Source organism: Camponotus vicinus, unplaced genomic scaffold (assembly GCF_025532165.1).
Source record: "Camponotus vicinus isolate PSW18456_S1 unplaced genomic scaffold, iyCamVici1.0 SCAF_5, whole genome shotgun sequence".
Taxonomy (NCBI): domain Eukaryota; kingdom Metazoa; phylum Arthropoda; class Insecta; order Hymenoptera; family Formicidae; genus Camponotus; species Camponotus vicinus.
Window position 1 is genome coordinate 8,732,330 of NW_028141977.1, and position 16,868 is coordinate 8,749,197.

The 16,868-nt window shown below is 27.8% G+C and overlaps 5 protein-coding genes across 7 annotated transcripts; 3 read left to right on the forward strand and 2 right to left on the reverse strand.

The window, feature by feature from the left end:
• Positions 1-3,705: 3,705 nt before the first annotated feature.
• Positions 3,706-5,737, forward strand: LOC145972231 (dynein axonemal light chain 4-like). Of its 2 annotated transcripts, none has more exons than XM_083100650.1 (3): positions 3,706-3,886; positions 3,965-4,178; positions 5,628-5,737. In XM_083100650.1, the coding sequence occupies exons 1-3, from the start codon at positions 3,821-3,823 to the stop codon at positions 5,735-5,737; spliced, it is 390 nt and encodes a 129-aa protein (XP_082956776.1). In that variant the 5' UTR covers positions 3,706-3,820. The 2 variants fall into 2 exon arrangements, with proteins under 2 accessions (XP_082956776.1, XP_082956778.1); XM_083100652.1 differs by having other exon boundaries at positions 3,798-3,886; positions 3,955-4,178.
• Positions 4,000-5,813, reverse strand: LOC145972232 (dynein axonemal light chain 4-like). The gene is made up of 2 exons (XM_083100653.1): positions 5,552-5,813; positions 4,000-4,872 (listed from the first exon to the last, which is right to left on the reverse strand). The coding sequence occupies exons 1-2, from the start codon at positions 5,609-5,611 to the stop codon at positions 4,624-4,626; spliced, it is 309 nt and encodes a 102-aa protein (XP_082956779.1). The 5' UTR covers positions 5,612-5,813; the 3' UTR covers positions 4,000-4,623.
• On the forward strand, positions 5,711-8,581 carry LOC145972227 (putative cytosolic Fe-S cluster assembly factor AGAP009023). 2 transcript variants are annotated; one of them, XM_083100643.1, is made up of 8 exons: positions 5,711-5,829; positions 6,177-6,276; positions 6,364-6,453; positions 6,534-6,686; positions 6,878-7,148; positions 7,222-7,470; positions 7,581-7,958; positions 8,046-8,581. In XM_083100643.1, exons 2-8 carry the CDS (start codon positions 6,211-6,213, stop codon positions 8,285-8,287), a joined length of 1,449 nt encoding a protein of 482 aa, XP_082956769.1. In that variant the 5' UTR covers positions 5,711-5,829; positions 6,177-6,210; the 3' UTR covers positions 8,288-8,581. The 2 variants fall into 2 exon arrangements, with proteins under 2 accessions (XP_082956769.1, XP_082956770.1); XM_083100644.1 differs by having other exon boundaries at positions 5,717-5,829; positions 6,192-6,276.
• A 48-nt stretch (positions 8,582-8,629) lies between these two features.
• On the reverse strand, positions 8,630-10,754 carry Josd (Josephin domain containing). Its single transcript, XM_083100649.1, has 5 exons — positions 10,452-10,754; positions 10,273-10,385; positions 9,830-10,044; positions 9,569-9,749; positions 8,630-9,460 (listed from the first exon to the last, which is right to left on the reverse strand). The coding sequence occupies exons 2-5, from the start codon at positions 10,324-10,326 to the stop codon at positions 9,206-9,208; spliced, it is 705 nt and encodes a 234-aa protein (XP_082956775.1). The 5' UTR covers positions 10,327-10,385; positions 10,452-10,754; the 3' UTR covers positions 8,630-9,205.
• Positions 10,755-10,944: 190 nt separating this feature from the next.
• L(2)37cb (DEAH-box helicase 16 lethal (2) 37Cb) lies at positions 10,945-15,342 on the forward strand. The gene is made up of 14 exons (XM_083100642.1): positions 10,945-11,240; positions 11,410-11,578; positions 11,654-11,892; positions 11,985-12,190; positions 12,269-12,376; positions 12,456-12,643; positions 12,896-13,200; positions 13,264-13,421; positions 13,499-13,654; positions 13,735-13,852; positions 14,070-14,505; positions 14,581-14,686; positions 14,753-14,929; positions 15,027-15,342. Exons 1-14 carry the CDS (start codon positions 11,108-11,110, stop codon positions 15,156-15,158), a joined length of 2,631 nt encoding a protein of 876 aa, XP_082956768.1. The 5' UTR covers positions 10,945-11,107; the 3' UTR covers positions 15,159-15,342.
• The last annotated feature ends 1,526 nt before the right edge of the window (positions 15,343-16,868 follow it).

Sequence of the window (16,868 nt, forward strand, 5' to 3'; positions counted from 1 at the left end):
ACGTACTTCCCGACGGAATAACGGATGGCGTATACATCCGCAGGAACGAGACGCGGGGACGCAACAATATAAATAATAAATAATTTTTATAAATTACTCACCGCATATCTCTCTGGCTGCTTCAGGCTCTCTCACTGTTCTCTGGCTGTCCGATACTTTTCCAGATATCCTTCTTCTTTCTTCATCCTTTGCTTGCACCTTCACAGCACTCATGTTCACTCGCGAACAAACAATTAATTATATTTAGTCATATGTAGAAACAATTGCGTAGACACTTTGCACGGCACTCCCGATCACGGAATAATTACGAGAGACGCACTTTAATATATTGTACAAGGGATAGAGAAGTACGATTCGTTTTTATGAAATCAAATTAAATACTAATTCATTACAAATGTTGTTTTCATTATTGATATATATATGCAATACATGTATATTAATACGAATTATAGGATCGAAAGTTTAATAAAATTGAAAGTCATGATACAATAATTGTTTAATTAATAATTAATTTAAGAATATACGACGTATTTCGCACTACGATCTTTACTGCTCGAGTGTTGCCGTGTGAATGATACCAAGACCGTATGACTAGCGCGCTATTGTTTACATCGTCAAGGCCGAACACCGTGTTATTGTCCGTTCGTCATATCGAAATATATTGTATTATATTATATTATATTTTATATTATAATATAATATAATATAAATATGTTAAAGTACGTAAAATATATCGATGACGAACAGACAATAATACCGACCTTGGCGTAAACAATACATATATTTTATATTATATTATATTATATTATATTATACTATATTATATTTTACGTATTTTGATACAGCAAATAATTTGTCGATATTGATCGTGATCGCATCTAGAAAAGGATTTAACGGAGCGCCTTGTACTACTACTTTACTCTTTGAGTGTCGTCGCGCGAATAATAATAGAGCCGAGAAAATTAGTCCGAAAGACCGTGTTATTATTATTTTTTTATCGAAACATTTTTCAAGACTATGGCATATAAACATTAGCGCGCTATTGTTTACGCCGCCAAGGTCGGTGTTATTGTCTTGTTCGTCATCGAAATATTTTACGTACTTTAACACACACACAAACACACACATACACACACACACACACACACACATATGTATATATATATACATATACATATGGAATATATTAAAGTATATAGAAGTACTTTAGATTATATAGATTTTTTAATTATATGATTATTTATTAAAAGATTGTATGATGTATCATGGAGCCTTACATTATATTAATTGTTTAGATCCACGATTCAATTATTTTACTGTGCGTCCTTATAATCCGAATTATATTTCAATGATTGAAAAATAAAACAATAAAACGTCGCAGACATATTATATTCGACTCTATAAATATCTATAAATATTAAAGAAATAATTTTTGCTCGTAAAAATCGATTTCATATCGAAATAATAATTTATTATTTTAGATTTCTGTTACTATATATATATGATTCTTATTATAATTAATTAAATGAATAAATTACGAAATATGCGATTCGAGAATTTTCGTCGCGGTATGTATATAGATATTAATTATGTGTTATTTATAAAAGTTAATTAATTATATTGTTATAATAAATAATTTTTCGATGTTAATCGCGATCGTATCTAGAAAAGAAATTTAACGGCGTATCACTATATTACTCGTTAGAAAATTAAAAATTGAAACAAAATAATTAATATAACACATTAGAGAAAATATTAGACAATAACATATGAAATTATATAAATCGTTTCACAATCGACATGCAGATATTACAATGCTATCTGTATCTCATTTATATAATTTCATATGTTATTGTCTAATATTTTCTCTAATGTGTTATATTAATTATTTTGTTTCAATTTTTAATCACGGTAATAAATGATTGCGATTCGATAAAGATTTATAGTTGCGATACATTTCATGTCGTGAATTAATTTTTAATTAATTAATTTATATTAATATTTAAAGCAAATTATGTTTCGATACTAATCGTAAACGTGTTTAGTAAAAAAATTACAATACATTACGAAACGTTTCTCACCACTACCTTATTACTCGAGAGTCACCGTGCGAATGATGACAAAGCCGAAACATAGCGCGCTACTGTTTATATTTTATATTGCCAAAGTCGAACACCGTGTTATCAATAATTCATTGCCAAAATATTTTATATATTATAAAATGTACATTATCGCGGAATATTAAATTAATGAAGTATTTTAATTTATTGATTAAAATTGATTATTTATTAAACAATTTATCCTTTCATTATGCTAATTATTTGCATCTATAATTCGATTGATTTACTTCGTGTTCTCTCACAATCCAAATTACATTTAGATTGTCAAGTAGAACGATAAAGTAACACGGATGAAATATATTTGTGACTCTAAATGTTATAATAATAATTATTTTTTTTGTCCGTAAAAATTGCAACGATCGAAGTAATTATTTAATATTTTGGATTTCTATCATTTAATCGATTTTCGATTAAATTGTATATTGTTTAATAACAAGGATTGAGAAAATTAAAACATTGGTCGAAATATAGTTAATTCTAATATTAAAGCTTTAACATAGCGCGTTACTGTTTATTTTTTGTATTGCCAAAGTCGAACACCGTGTATTTTCATTTCAGAAGTATTTTCATTAATTAATTAAAATTGATTATTTATTAAATAATTTATCACGGAATCTTTCGTTATGCTAATTATTTAAATTTATTCGATTATTTTATTTTCAAAGTCAAATTCTATAATATTTAGTTTTGCATTTTAGAAGACTGACTTAGAGCGAGCTAAATAAATAAATAAATAAATAAAAAATAAATAAATGATGTTGAGAAGAAAAAGAACACACATAAATAAATAATAGCGTGGAAAGAGAGAACATACTAATATTTTTATAATATAATAAATAACATACTAATATTTTTATAATATAATAAATTATTATTAATTCAATTATTTATATTTTTATTTATATTATTTATATTATCAGAGAGACATATATGTTACCCTCTGAGAACATTCGTGGACATTGGCTTTGTAGTTCATGTTCACGTTTTTAATGTCCACAGAGGGAGTATCGCTTCCAGGGATCACCTAAAAGCGGGCCATGACATCTCTCAGTCTTCTCTCTGTACAGATGTTTTTTTTTGATTATATATTGCACTTGATTTTCTGATCTAGCAACAACTATGTTACAAAAGGGGAATCTTGTATTCCGAGAAAAATAGCTAACTTGGAATTAAAAAATATTAAAGTAAAGAAAGCTATACATACATATACATATATATATGACGAAATAAGAGAAACAACATGGCGTAACTAATCAGATATTCGCTCCTCCTAGGACCTTCCATGTAAAAATATTATATATAAATACAGTAATATAATTTACTAATATAATTTCTTGAAAATATTATATATATATATATATATATATATATATATATTTTTTTTTTTATTAAAATTTGTTTTAACTATTTTATTTAAAATAATTCTTCGTTTTAACTCTTTATTATTTGTTAACTATTTATTTAGAATAATTCTTCGTCTATAAGTTTGCAAATTTTTATGATAACATATATACATATATATATATATATATATATATATATATATATATATATATATATTCGTTTGTTTAATTGTATTGTTTAATATAACCAAATATACTTAGTTATTGAAAACATAAAATATACAATATCCAATCAGTTTTACTGTTTATATAATAAAATTATACAAAATAATTGAAAAAAAACATTCTTATAAAAACATGTGGGCTGGAGAAGTAAAGAAAGATGTTGTAGCTTTGGTAGTTCATATGTATCCATTGTGTAAAGTAAATTGAAATACTTTATAATGTCATATAATTTCAATTGAAATATTTCGGTTTTAATCATAATAAAGATTTTTCTAGCATAGCGACATGCCAGAGGACATAAAACAGGAGGCCATAGAAATCTGTGTCACTGCTGTAGAAAAGTATCCAGAAAATTATGAACACGCAGCTCGTATGATCAAAGATAATCTCGATAAAAAATTTGGACCACCCTTCCAAGTAATTGTTGGAGAAGCTTATGCGTGTGCAATTACATATCAAGAGAAGTCACTATTGTACATATTTATTGGAGGTAATACAGCAGTTCTTGTATGGAGGACAGTTACAGGTTTTTGATGAATTTTCGATTAAAAAACTAAATTGTAACTCTATACACTATCATGTATATAAATTTTTTAAATATATATTACTTATCTCTTCTTACAAAAAAAAGAGTACACATTATTTTAGTTTGTCATGTCCCGTGGAAATATATCTTATAATTGTTATGTCCTAAGTATATCTTATAATGTTGCTTTAATATGCAACCGCATTTAATTATTATGATATAAATATTTCAACTTAAATACAAATTGGACCCATGTACATTTATGAGACACATAAGAAATACCTTTTCTTATATCGCTGTCACATAATTTTATATATAATACAAATATCTTTTACGCACATTTACAAATACTTCGAGTAAATTCACACATATAATCTGTTAAAAATGCATTACCATTATCATAGTTGCACTATGCAGATTTCCAAATGCATATCGCTAAATTGCCGGCGCAATACATATACAAAAGATGCTTCAATTGATAAGTTATTTCGAAGCCATAGCCTTCTCCAACGACAGTATGCCATGATGCGCCAAATTTTTTATCCATTGTTTCCTTGATCATTCGAGACACGCTCTCATAGTTGTCTGCATATTTCTCTGCTGCAGTTACGCATAATTCCATCGCTTCTTGCTTCATTTCATCTGACATATCACATTTCTGTAAATAAAAATGTCAAAATAAATATACAATCAAATTAATATAATATAATTATTATTATAATAAATCATTTCACAAATTTCAACAATTTATATTTAAATATATTTATTTCAACTAGTTATGATATAATTCGTACAATGTAACATATTTATAATTTTTATCAAAATTACACACACACACACACACACACACACACACACACACACACACATATATATATATATATATATATATATATAAAACAACAAGATTAAATCTTTAAAAAAATTTAAAGGAAGATAAAAGGAAGATAAAGTTTAAAGAATAAAAGATAAAACTTAAAGTTTAAAGGAGATAAAAAACAGTTTTTCAAATATTTATAAATACTATTGTACGTAATTTTTAAAATGACTACATTTATTATGTTAAATAAAATTATATATATATGTATATATATATACATATATGTGTGTTTAATAATAATATATTTAAAATTATATAATTTATTTAAAAGCTGATAAAAATACGTATAATCTCGACTTTAAATTTGAAAAGTCGATTGAACAAATATGAAGCAAACATATACTTTCAACATATTTCTTTCTTATTGATCTCCCATTCACATATACTGTCACATCCGCATCTACTTATTTAGCAAAATTAATAAAATAAATTAAATATGAAGATGCATTTTACTCACTCTACAAAGCGGATAGGTGTGAAGAATTTTTACAACATCATCTTTTCTAACTTCAGTCATTATTATTTTATATAAGCGAATCGCACCCTTGATGATGCTTATACGAATACTTTGCACAATGGAATGGTTGCGATGTCTCAGGCGCAAGTCAATGAGTCATATGGCATGAGAGGACAGATGTGTTGATCGTAAATAAAGGAGAAAATTTTTTGTATTGGAATTTGATGAAAATATTCTTTACTTTTTTGCTGTATACAAATTTTACTTTTGGCTCAAGTGTATGTATGAATTTTAATACAGAAAATGTTTACTTATAGAGTTGCAAAAATTTGTTAATGAATGTGATTTTAATGAATATGTGTTTTATAAGTATAACGAAGAGGTTATATACAGTGTCTTTGATTAGAATGACACACATTATGACATAACATTAAGATATTTATTATTTAATACTAAGAATTTGTTAATATTTTGTGTTTAATATTTTTGTATGACTTTATAAAAAAAATAATATGTGCTATAAATAGGGAATATTAATAATTTCTATTATTTTTTTTAAAGTTTGTTTTTTATAAAGGGAAATTTTTTATAATCAGTTTTTTCTATATAAATTGTATTTTAACAGAAAATATTCGTATAGGAGTTAAATTTGGATAAAAATGGCATCACGATTTAGCGGAGCATTGCAGATTACAAATTTGGATGATTTTATCACTCCATCACAGGTATATAATAATTGATGTCATCTTCTCAATTATCCATGACCAAATCATATTCTAAATTTCAATCATATTTATGTTACATTGTTACAGGAATGCATTAAACCTATAGAAATGCAATCAAATAAAAGCAAAACAGGTGCAAAAATAAAAATACAATCGGATAATTTGGCTATTAATGAAGTAAATGTTTTTAACATTCATTTATTTATATTAAAGAGAAATGTTAGAATTTTTTTAATAAAGTTTATTTTATAATATAGATTAGACAACCTGAAAAATTACAAAAAGTTGAAATCACACTCGCAGATTGTTTAGCATGTAGTGGTTGCATTACATCTGCTGAGAGTGTGTTAGTTACTCAACAAAGTCAAGAAGAACTGCTCAGAGTATTTCAGGATAAGTTAGCTCAACAGGTGAGTAAATAAATATGATATGCAAATATTAGGAGCAGAATATATTATAATTTTTTAGAATATAATTCATCATTGAAACCTTAAAAATATTTAAATACTGTCTAAGATACATAATAGACTACTATATTTATACAATTTACATTTTAATTTATTGCATTTTTTTAATCATCATCTTTTTTGTATTTTTATAGAATATAGGAAGTACAAATCTCAAATATATAGTAGTGAGCCTATCAGTGCAACCTGTATTGTCACTGGCACAACATTATGAACTTACACCTGAGCAAACTCTCTGTAAATTGGCAGGTTTCTTCTATAAATTAGGAGCCGACACAGTACTAGATATGACTGTGGCTGATGATTTTGTTTTGTTAGAAGCTGCAAAAGAATTCGTTGAACGTTATAAAGCTAATAAAGAAGGCATCAAAAATCAAATACCAATGCTATCTTCTTCTTGCCCAGGTGAAAGAAATGCTTTAATAAAAATATATGTTGATTATTCCTAAAACTTGTAAAATTTTAATTTCTATGACAGGTTGGGTATGTTACGCAGAGAAAACTCATGGAAATTTTATATTACCATATATAAGTGTCACAAAATCACCTCAACAAATTATGGGATCTTTAGTAAAATATCACTTAGCTGAAAATATGGGTCTTTCACCAGAACAAATATATCATGTAACTGTAATGCCTTGTTATGACAAAAAATTGGAAGCTTCTAGAGAAGATTTTTATAACCAGCAAAAAAAGACAAGAGATGTAGATTGCGTCATAACATCAAGTATGCACATATTATAATTCTATTATATTTCTACACCAAATCATTTAGAAATCATTAAAATGTATGTATATGTACATAAATGTATAGTTTATTTTTATATTATTTTTCAGTTGAATTGGAACAAATGCTCAATGAAGATGGTCTAGTATTAAACGAAATAGATGAAGGTGAAATCAAACAACCATTTGGTTCCTACAATAAAGAAATCGAAAACAGGTTATGGGGTCACAGCGGATCGGGATCAGGTGGTTACGCGGATTTTATTTTCCGTTATGCAGCAAAGAATCTTTTTGATGAGGAGAACGTTGTGGTAGACTTTAAAAATCTTAGAAATCCCGACTTCCAGGAAGCAGAATTGAAGCGAAATGATCAGGTGTTATTAAAGTTTGCTATTATTAATGGATTCAGGAATATACAAAATATAGTTCAGAAGGTGAAACGAAGCAAATGCGTTTATGATTATGTGGAAATTATGGCATGCCCATGTGGTAACTACTGCTTTATCTAAAATAAGTCATTAAGTTTTGAGTGTTAAGAAATCTTGTTAAGTTTCTTGATGTCATCATTATTGTTAGGTTGTTTAAATGGTGGAGCACAAATAAGACCTGAAGGAAATGTTCAACCCCGAGAACTTGCATCGATATTAGAAAATGTTTATCATAAACTTCCATCGAGCAGACCCGAGGAAAACAAAGTGGTGCAAAATTTGTATAAAACTTGGCTGGGAGGAGAACATACAGACAAAGTTAGCGCATATTTCAGTACACAATATCATGAGATACAAAAGATGAATACAGCACTTGCAATAAAGTGGTAATTTAGCAATAACAATGTCATATGTGATTATACACACATGTATGTGTATTTTATATAATGGATTTACATTAGCTAAAATTAATTTACTTTTACGATTGTATAATAACAAAAATAGTCACTAATCAATTATTAGATATTTTTAAAATCATTTAAGTCATCTCAATTTAAATATGCTAATATATATCCATAATGATGAAAAATAAATGTTATATTCTAATATAAATAATAAATAAATATATATATATATATAGAGAGAGAGAGCACAAATCACATTAATAAAGTAAATTATAACACACACATTGTGTAAAAATTATATGTGATTGTATCTAAAAATGTTTCATAATAATTTTATAATATGTTTATTTACACAAGCCATAAAATAACAGATGATTATCACAATAAATAATATCACGATACGTGTACATATAAATACCCTTTCACAATTCATGTGAATAGCTATTATAAATACGAGATATTATTCTCTTATACATGTTACCTATTAATAAAGTAACATTTTTCATTTTTAATAAATATCTAAATGCTATATATCTTACATATTATTTTTTAAATTGCATTGTTTCACATAAAATGTATTATGTAAATTGTACATGATATACATCATGTGATATTACACAATGTGGTACATATACACAAATAACTTTCTTAAGAAAAATAAATAAAAGAAATTCTATTTGCATTCTATCTGCATTATGTGGAATGGAAATATTATTGTGAAACACTTTCAGTGAAACACTTATTATACATAATTTTCCTTTTTTGTTTCTCACTTCTTCCTTCTCTTTGTCTTCATAATTTAAAGTCTTTCTTTGCAACAACTATATCAATTTTTCTTACTTAAAAATTATAACAATGAATAAATAATTAAAATAAATAATTAAGTACTGCATGATAACTTCAATTATCTGGAATTTTTGTTGTCTAAAAATTTTTCATTTTCATTCATCTCTTTGGACTCTGATTTCTTTAAATCTAAATCTGGATAGCCATCTTCGATATACCTAATGGAATCATGATCCATGTTATTGTCATCTTTGTTTTCACATGTGTCTATTAACCATCCTTGATTGCTGTCAATTTCTCTAGAAACAACGAGGAACAGTTCCTTTTCCTTGCTATCTATCTGGTCCTTTAGATATATGAGTAAATCGTTGTCCTGATATAAAAGAATGTATATAATTAATATTAACAAAAAAAAAATATATATATACAATGTATATAAAAATATATTTGTCTTGATAAAATTAATTTTGCATTTAATAACCTTTCCAATTAATTGTGGCGAGTCCAATTTTGAATCAAGATTATAAAAGGCACCATGAATCTTTTTTAGAGCAATCCAATGACGTCGTTTCAAAGGAAGTAACACAAAACCTAATTTATATTCAGTTGGAACATTAAGAATAAAACCTTCAATGTTGTCTAAACAAAGACATTTAGGGTCCCTATAAAAAATAAAAATTCTTAAGTGTTCATAATTGTAATCTCATATATATATAATTTTATTTCTTGATACAATACAGACCTACGTTTATCAAACCATACAGCTTCACGTCCTCTTCTTTGAAGAGCAGCCATAATAACATTAATATCATAGTTGCCAAGTCCTAATAGTGACTTGTGAGGATTAATCCATACATCAGGACTTAAACTGTAACAAATTTGATCTAATTCCTGTTTGCTAAAGCCACGTTCTTGAAACAAATTGTTTAGTGCATGCAATGCACATAGCTCCTTCACCTACAATTTAATATGTAATCTCTTAAATTAATACGCAGTAATATGTAATCACTTAAATTAATACGCATATAAAACACATGTATGTATACAAATCAATTTAAAAAGAAAAAAAGTACTTTATTAATTCTATTAACGTTCTATTAAAAAACATTTTTTGTTGTATCATATTTTTTATGCATAAATGCATAACAACAATCTATAAATATACATAATATTATCAAATCTTACTTGTCGCTCATGGTATATGGATCCAGTCATATCAGTCGCTGTGCTTGCAACCATTGTAACTACATAATTTTTTCGGTCCTCTGTAATGTGTTGATACTTTTTTTGCGTAAAAGCTGTTGCGAAAAGTTTAATGACGAATAAATAATATCGGAGAGTCGTTTGGAATTTTAATAACTCACTATCACTCTGTTGTTATCAACAATTTCACGTGCAAAGACGCGATAAATATCATTCAAATTCGAGGAAACACATGTACAATAATTGTGGCAGGACAGTGACAATGAATTCTGTAAAAATCCTGACTGATATGGTACCAGCATAGATGTAGAGTATTTTTCTTATCTATCTGTCTCTTGATACTGGTCTCTAGTCAAAGCTTGATGGAAAAGTGCGAAAATATTCCAAGTAAAGACCCACAAGAGTCTTGACTTTTCAGCTTCTGATGGAGTTATTTCGTACATGGGGATGACCAAATATGGCGTCATAATACATAGAGACTTTCTAATCAGAGCGCGTTATAAGACAACAATTTGTGATTGGTTCCGCCATTTTTTATGCGCCCTAGTTTTTTTTTTAATTACCAATCAGGACGAAGATTCCTTCATCATGATTGGTCTATTAAATATGTTTCGTATATCTCTCTTTCGTAGAATTTTGATAAAAAATGGCGGATTGTATGTATGCTATGATGGGACTCTTATGAAAAGTTTCCAGGTGCTGAGGAATTGAACAAAATAAAATAAAGAATACTTCCTCGTAAAACGCATAGGATATAGAATCTTGTGAGCCATTCAATGTGTGTGAAAACTTACTGAGTAGTATCAAAATTAACGTGATGGAGTTTGTACATTCTGATGAAGAGGAACTTCAGAAGGATATCAAGGAGAGAGATAGTTTTGCTAACCGTCTTAAAGCCAGAGATGAAAGCAAAACACGCAAAATTGCTATGCCTAGTGGTTCTGGAACCGGTAAATTGCAAAGAAAATAACCCATTTCTTTACCTTTAATCATAACTAATACAGCAAGAAAGAGAGAGTTACATATATTACATTATATATAAATTAATATTGCAGCGAGAAAAGAATTTTTTAAAATTCTTTTCTTCTATTTTGAAATATATATTTTCTGTTCTTGCAGCCGAAGCAGCTAAAAGACTCAAAATTATGGAGGTTGATGCAAAAGAAAAGCTAGTACCAAAATTGAGAATTGAATCTCGTAGAAAATATTTGGAGAAACGTAAAGAGGACAAAGTTGCAGAATTGGAGGCTGATATTCTTGATGACGAATATTTATTTGAAGAAGAAGTGTAATTTTATACAGAGATGATTTTTTTTATAATTAACTTTAAAACCTTAATTATAACTAATATACTTGTTAATAGTTTAACAGAAAGGGAAAAGCATGAAAGATCTCGAAAAAAGCAATTATTGTATTTGGCAAAAGAACATGAAAAGGCAAGGGAGCTTGAGCGTATTCAGCGTTATCATATGCCTCTTGAGAAGGGTAAGGTGGAACCAGAACCTGATGTTGACAAAGAGCCCCCACAGTCGGAACAAAGTAAATGGGAATCAGATCAGATATCATCAGCTGTTTTTCGTTTTGGTGCTAAAGATAGAAAAGGTATATATTATTAACCATTAAAAGTGAGTGATTATTTGTATATATATAATATTTTCTCTTAACTTAAATAATTTTATAATTCTTTTTTGTAGCTCAACAAGAATATAGTCTTCTCATGGAGGATGAAATGATAGAATTTGTTCAAGTATTACATATGCCAGGACATGATAGGGAGAAAAAACGTGAGGAAAGTCCACCTGCACATGTTAAAAGCTTGCAAACGATACAGGAAACAAAGAAGAGTCTACCCATTTATCCTTTTAGAAAGGACTTGATACAAGCTATCAAGGATCATCAGGTAAATAAGTAGATAGTCAGAAAATTGGTAATAAACAATATTATAGAATACAAGAAGCATTACATTTTTGAATATTAGGTTTTGATAATAGAGGGTGAAACGGGATCGGGGAAAACCACTCAGATTCCACAATATTTGTACGAATCTGGATTTGCAGAGGATGGTAAAATTATCGGATGCACGCAGGCGAGTAGCAACTTTAAATCGATTTTATTTATCTATTAAAGGTAAAATAACTTTTCAACATATTCTATTCATGCTATAGCCGCGGCGAGTAGCGGCGATGTCGGTGGCTGCAAGAGTAGCTCACGAAATGGCCGTTAAATTGGGCAATGAAGTTGGATATGCTATTCGTTTCGAAGATTGTACATCGCATCGCACCCGTATCAAGTATATGACTGATGGTACATTGCACAGAGAGTTCCTCAGTGAACCTGATCTAGCGTCGTATAGGTATATATTTATAAACATCGTTAATAGAATCAAAAAATAAGAGTTATCAAGATAAAGACATAATAAAGTTGAATAAAAAAAAACAAAACGAGATAAAAAAGAATAAACAAAAAAAATTAAAGATAATTGTGAGTAATGTTTAACAAATTAAAATTGTGTGTGTCTAAATATTATACAGAAATGTTGAGTTTTAATATATTGATTTTAACATATTGAACTTATTATACCTATTTTTTTTTTTTATATTTTTAGCGTAATGATAATTGATGAAGCACACGAACGGACTTTACATACTGACATATTATTTGGATTAGTGAAAGATATTGCGAGGTTTCGTCCCGATTTAAAGTTATTAATATCATCAGCTACGTTGGATGTTACAAAATTTAGTGAATTTTTCGACGATGCACCTATATTTAGGATACCTGGACGTCGTTTTCCCGTCGATATTTACTATACAAAGGCACCGGAATCAGATTATATTGAGGCGTGTGTAGTTTCCATTCTTCAAATTCACACAACACAACCATCAGGAGATATATTGGTGTTTTTGACTGGTAAGTATTAGCATGTTTAAAATATTTTTGCAAAATATAATGAAAATTTATTTTCTTATACAGGACAAGAAGAAATTGAAACGTGTCAGGAAATATTACAGGAGAGAGTGAGAAGACTGGGTAGCAAGTTGGCAGAACTCCTAATTTTACCCGTATATGCGAATTTACCAAGCGATATGCAAATTAAGATATTTCAACCAACTCCACCTGGTGCGAGAAAGGTAATATTCTCTTAAAAAACCATATAATATTCTTTTAAAGTTTATATATATATAATTCAAATTCTTTTATCTTTAAGGTAGTATTAGCGACTAATATAGCAGAGACATCATTGACCATAGACAACATAGTGTATGTAATAGATCCTGGCTATGCAAAGCAAAACAATTTTAATCCACGCACCGGTATGGAAAGCTTAATAATCGTACCGATCAGTAAAGCATCCGCTAGTCAGGTAATATTTTTCTTAAAAATCTATGTTTTTTTTCTTTTTAATTATATACAAAATTTCAACGAGAACAAAAAACATTTTAGAGAGCCGGGCGTGCTGGTAGAGTAGCACCCGGCAAGTGTTTTCGTCTCTACACAGCTTGGGCCTATCAACACGAACTTGAAGATAGCACTGTACCTGAGATTCAAAGAATTAATCTTGGTAAGACTTAACGAAAATGTACATTATTAAATTATAACAATGTTATGTTTTCATATTCTTAAGTTCTTCATTTTATATATATTTATAATAATATATATGTATAATTATTTAATATTAATAATTATTTAATAATTAATATTATATATATATATATAATTATATAATATTCTTAAATTTATATATAATTAGTCAAAATATTTTATTTATGTTTGTATAGGTAATGCGGTACTCACTTTGAAAGCTCTCGGTATCGATGATCTGATGCACTTTGATTTCTTGGATCCTCCGCCACCTGAAACACTAATTTTGGCCCTGGAGCAACTCTATGCGTTGGGCGCGCTCAATCATCGCGGAGAATTAACAAAACTCGGACGTAGAATGGCTGAGTTTCCGCTGGATCCAATGATGGCTAAGATGTTATTAGCTAGTGAAAAATACCGCTGTTCGGAAGAGATAGCAACTATTGCGGCCATGCTCTCAGTAAATGGCGCTATTTTTTATAGACCAAAAGACAAAATTATACATGCAGATGCTGCGCGCAAAAATTTTTACGTATTAGGTGGTGATCATCTGACACTTCTTAATGTATATAATCAATGGGCACAGAGTGATTTTAGCACACATTGGTGTTACGAAAATTTCATACAACATAGGTATATTAATTAATTATTAGTAATATGATATTAACAAAGTTTCATAAGATAACTTTGTTATGATTTGCTTTTCAGATCCATGAAACGAGCAAGAGACGTTAGAGAACAGTTAGTAGGTTTAATGCAACGTGTAGAGATGGAATTAGTTTCAGGTATCACAGAAACTATTAATATTAGAAAGGTGTGTATATATATTACAATAAACTGACGTTATTTTGCAAAATATAATAAAAATATTTTTGTTTAGGCTATTACAGCTGGTTATTTTTACCATGTGGCACGGTTGTCAAAGGGAGGTCATTATAAGACTGCGAAGCATAATCAAACAGTCGCTATACACCCAAATAGTTCTTTATTCCAGGAACTTCCACGCTGGCTTCTTTATCATGAACTTGTTTTTACTACCAAGGAATTTATGCGTCAGGTATATATAAAAATATAATTAATTTGTCTAAATTTAAATCTGTTTATAAATTTAAAAGTTATGTTGTGTTCATTAAAAAAAATCGTATGTTAAACAGGTGACAGAAATTGAAAGCAAATGGCTATTAGAAGTGGCGCCTCATTATTATAAACCTAAAGAGATAGAAGACTCAACGAACAAGAAGATGCCTAAAGTTACAGGCAGAGCACGACCAGATGGTACAAATTAAATATAATTCCGTACTATTATTCAACTGTGATATTAAATTACATTTTGTACAGTGTACATGAAAAGCAATACCACTCCACATTAGATTCAATTGTCTAGTGTTATTTTGCAACAAGGTTGGTTTTGTTTCACACACACATACTTTGTAGAACTTTTTATTTGAAAATTATAAAACATAAAGAGAACTGTTATTATCTCATATAAAAAGCCTAATATTAACATTCTTACATAAATCAAGTCATAGTCAATTTTTGCAATCTATTTCATTAGACAGCAAAATATAAATGCTAATGAAAATTTTTTGACCAATAAAACAATTTTAATTAACGTTTATAAGCATAAGTGCTCGAAAAAGTTTCAATAAACGTAATATTTGATATAGATGATTTCACGAGTCCATATATGGGCGCAATTGGATTGTATGTACATACATATAGGATCCCATATATTTTATATAAAAAAAGTGGCTTCGGTCAAATTGACTGAAATTAAAATATGTGATAGTTTGGGTGGTGCTAATCAAAAGTTCCTTTGATGGTTTGAAGTGAGTGCTATTGAAGTTTAAGAATGCTTGTTTTTAAATACGTAGATTAAATTAATATATAAATATTCAAAGAAGAAAAAAAAAATATATATATATATATATATATATATATATATATATATATATACAGGGTGAGTTTTAATGGTTGTGTCAATCTTTTTATCATGCGGGAGATTACCGATCGCAATTTTAATAAATTGATCGATACATAGATGTCAGTTAATTGGATCGACCGTATCGAAGGCCGAAATATAATGTGTACAATTAAAGCAAGTTAAAAGCTGAAATTATGTAGTATGGATTTATTATTATTGTTAAAGCTACGCACTTATTATTATTATTATTATTATTAAATATATATATTATTATATTTATTATTATTATTATTATTATTATTAAAGCTATGTGTACATATTTAATATATTAAAGCAGTAAGAATACATATTTAAAAATTCAGTTCAAATTTAACACTTTAACGTTTTATGTAAAACTTTATTTCAAATTCCGCATTTATTTTTATGATAAAAATTTTTATTATTGTTATACGCTAAAGATATGTAGTATTTCTGCCTTCTTGAAATAAAATCACGCAATTGTTCCACAAGAAATACATTCTTATAAAACAATTGCGTAATTTTATTTTAAGAAGGAAGAAAATTTTTTGCTGCATATTTTTAGCATATAAAACAATAAAAATTTATCATAAAAATAAATGCGGAATTTGAAATAAAGTTTTACATAAAACGTTAAAGTGTTAAATTTGAATTGAATTTTTAAATATGTATTTCTTCCGCTTTAATATATCGAATATGTATAATAATAAATCCCTAATTTGATCACAGTAAAATAATAATAATAATAATAAATATAATAACATATACATTTAATAATAATAATAATAATAATAATAATAATAATAAATGCGTAGCTTTAATAATAATAATAAATCCACACTACATAATTTCAGCTTTTAACTTGCTTTAATTGTACACATTATATATTGGTCTTCGACACGGTCGATTCAATTAACTGACATCTATGTATCAATCAATTTATTAAAATTGCGATCGGTAATCTCCCGTATGATAAAAAGATTGACACAACCATTAAAACTCATCCTGTATATATATATATATATATATATATATATATATATATATATAATGT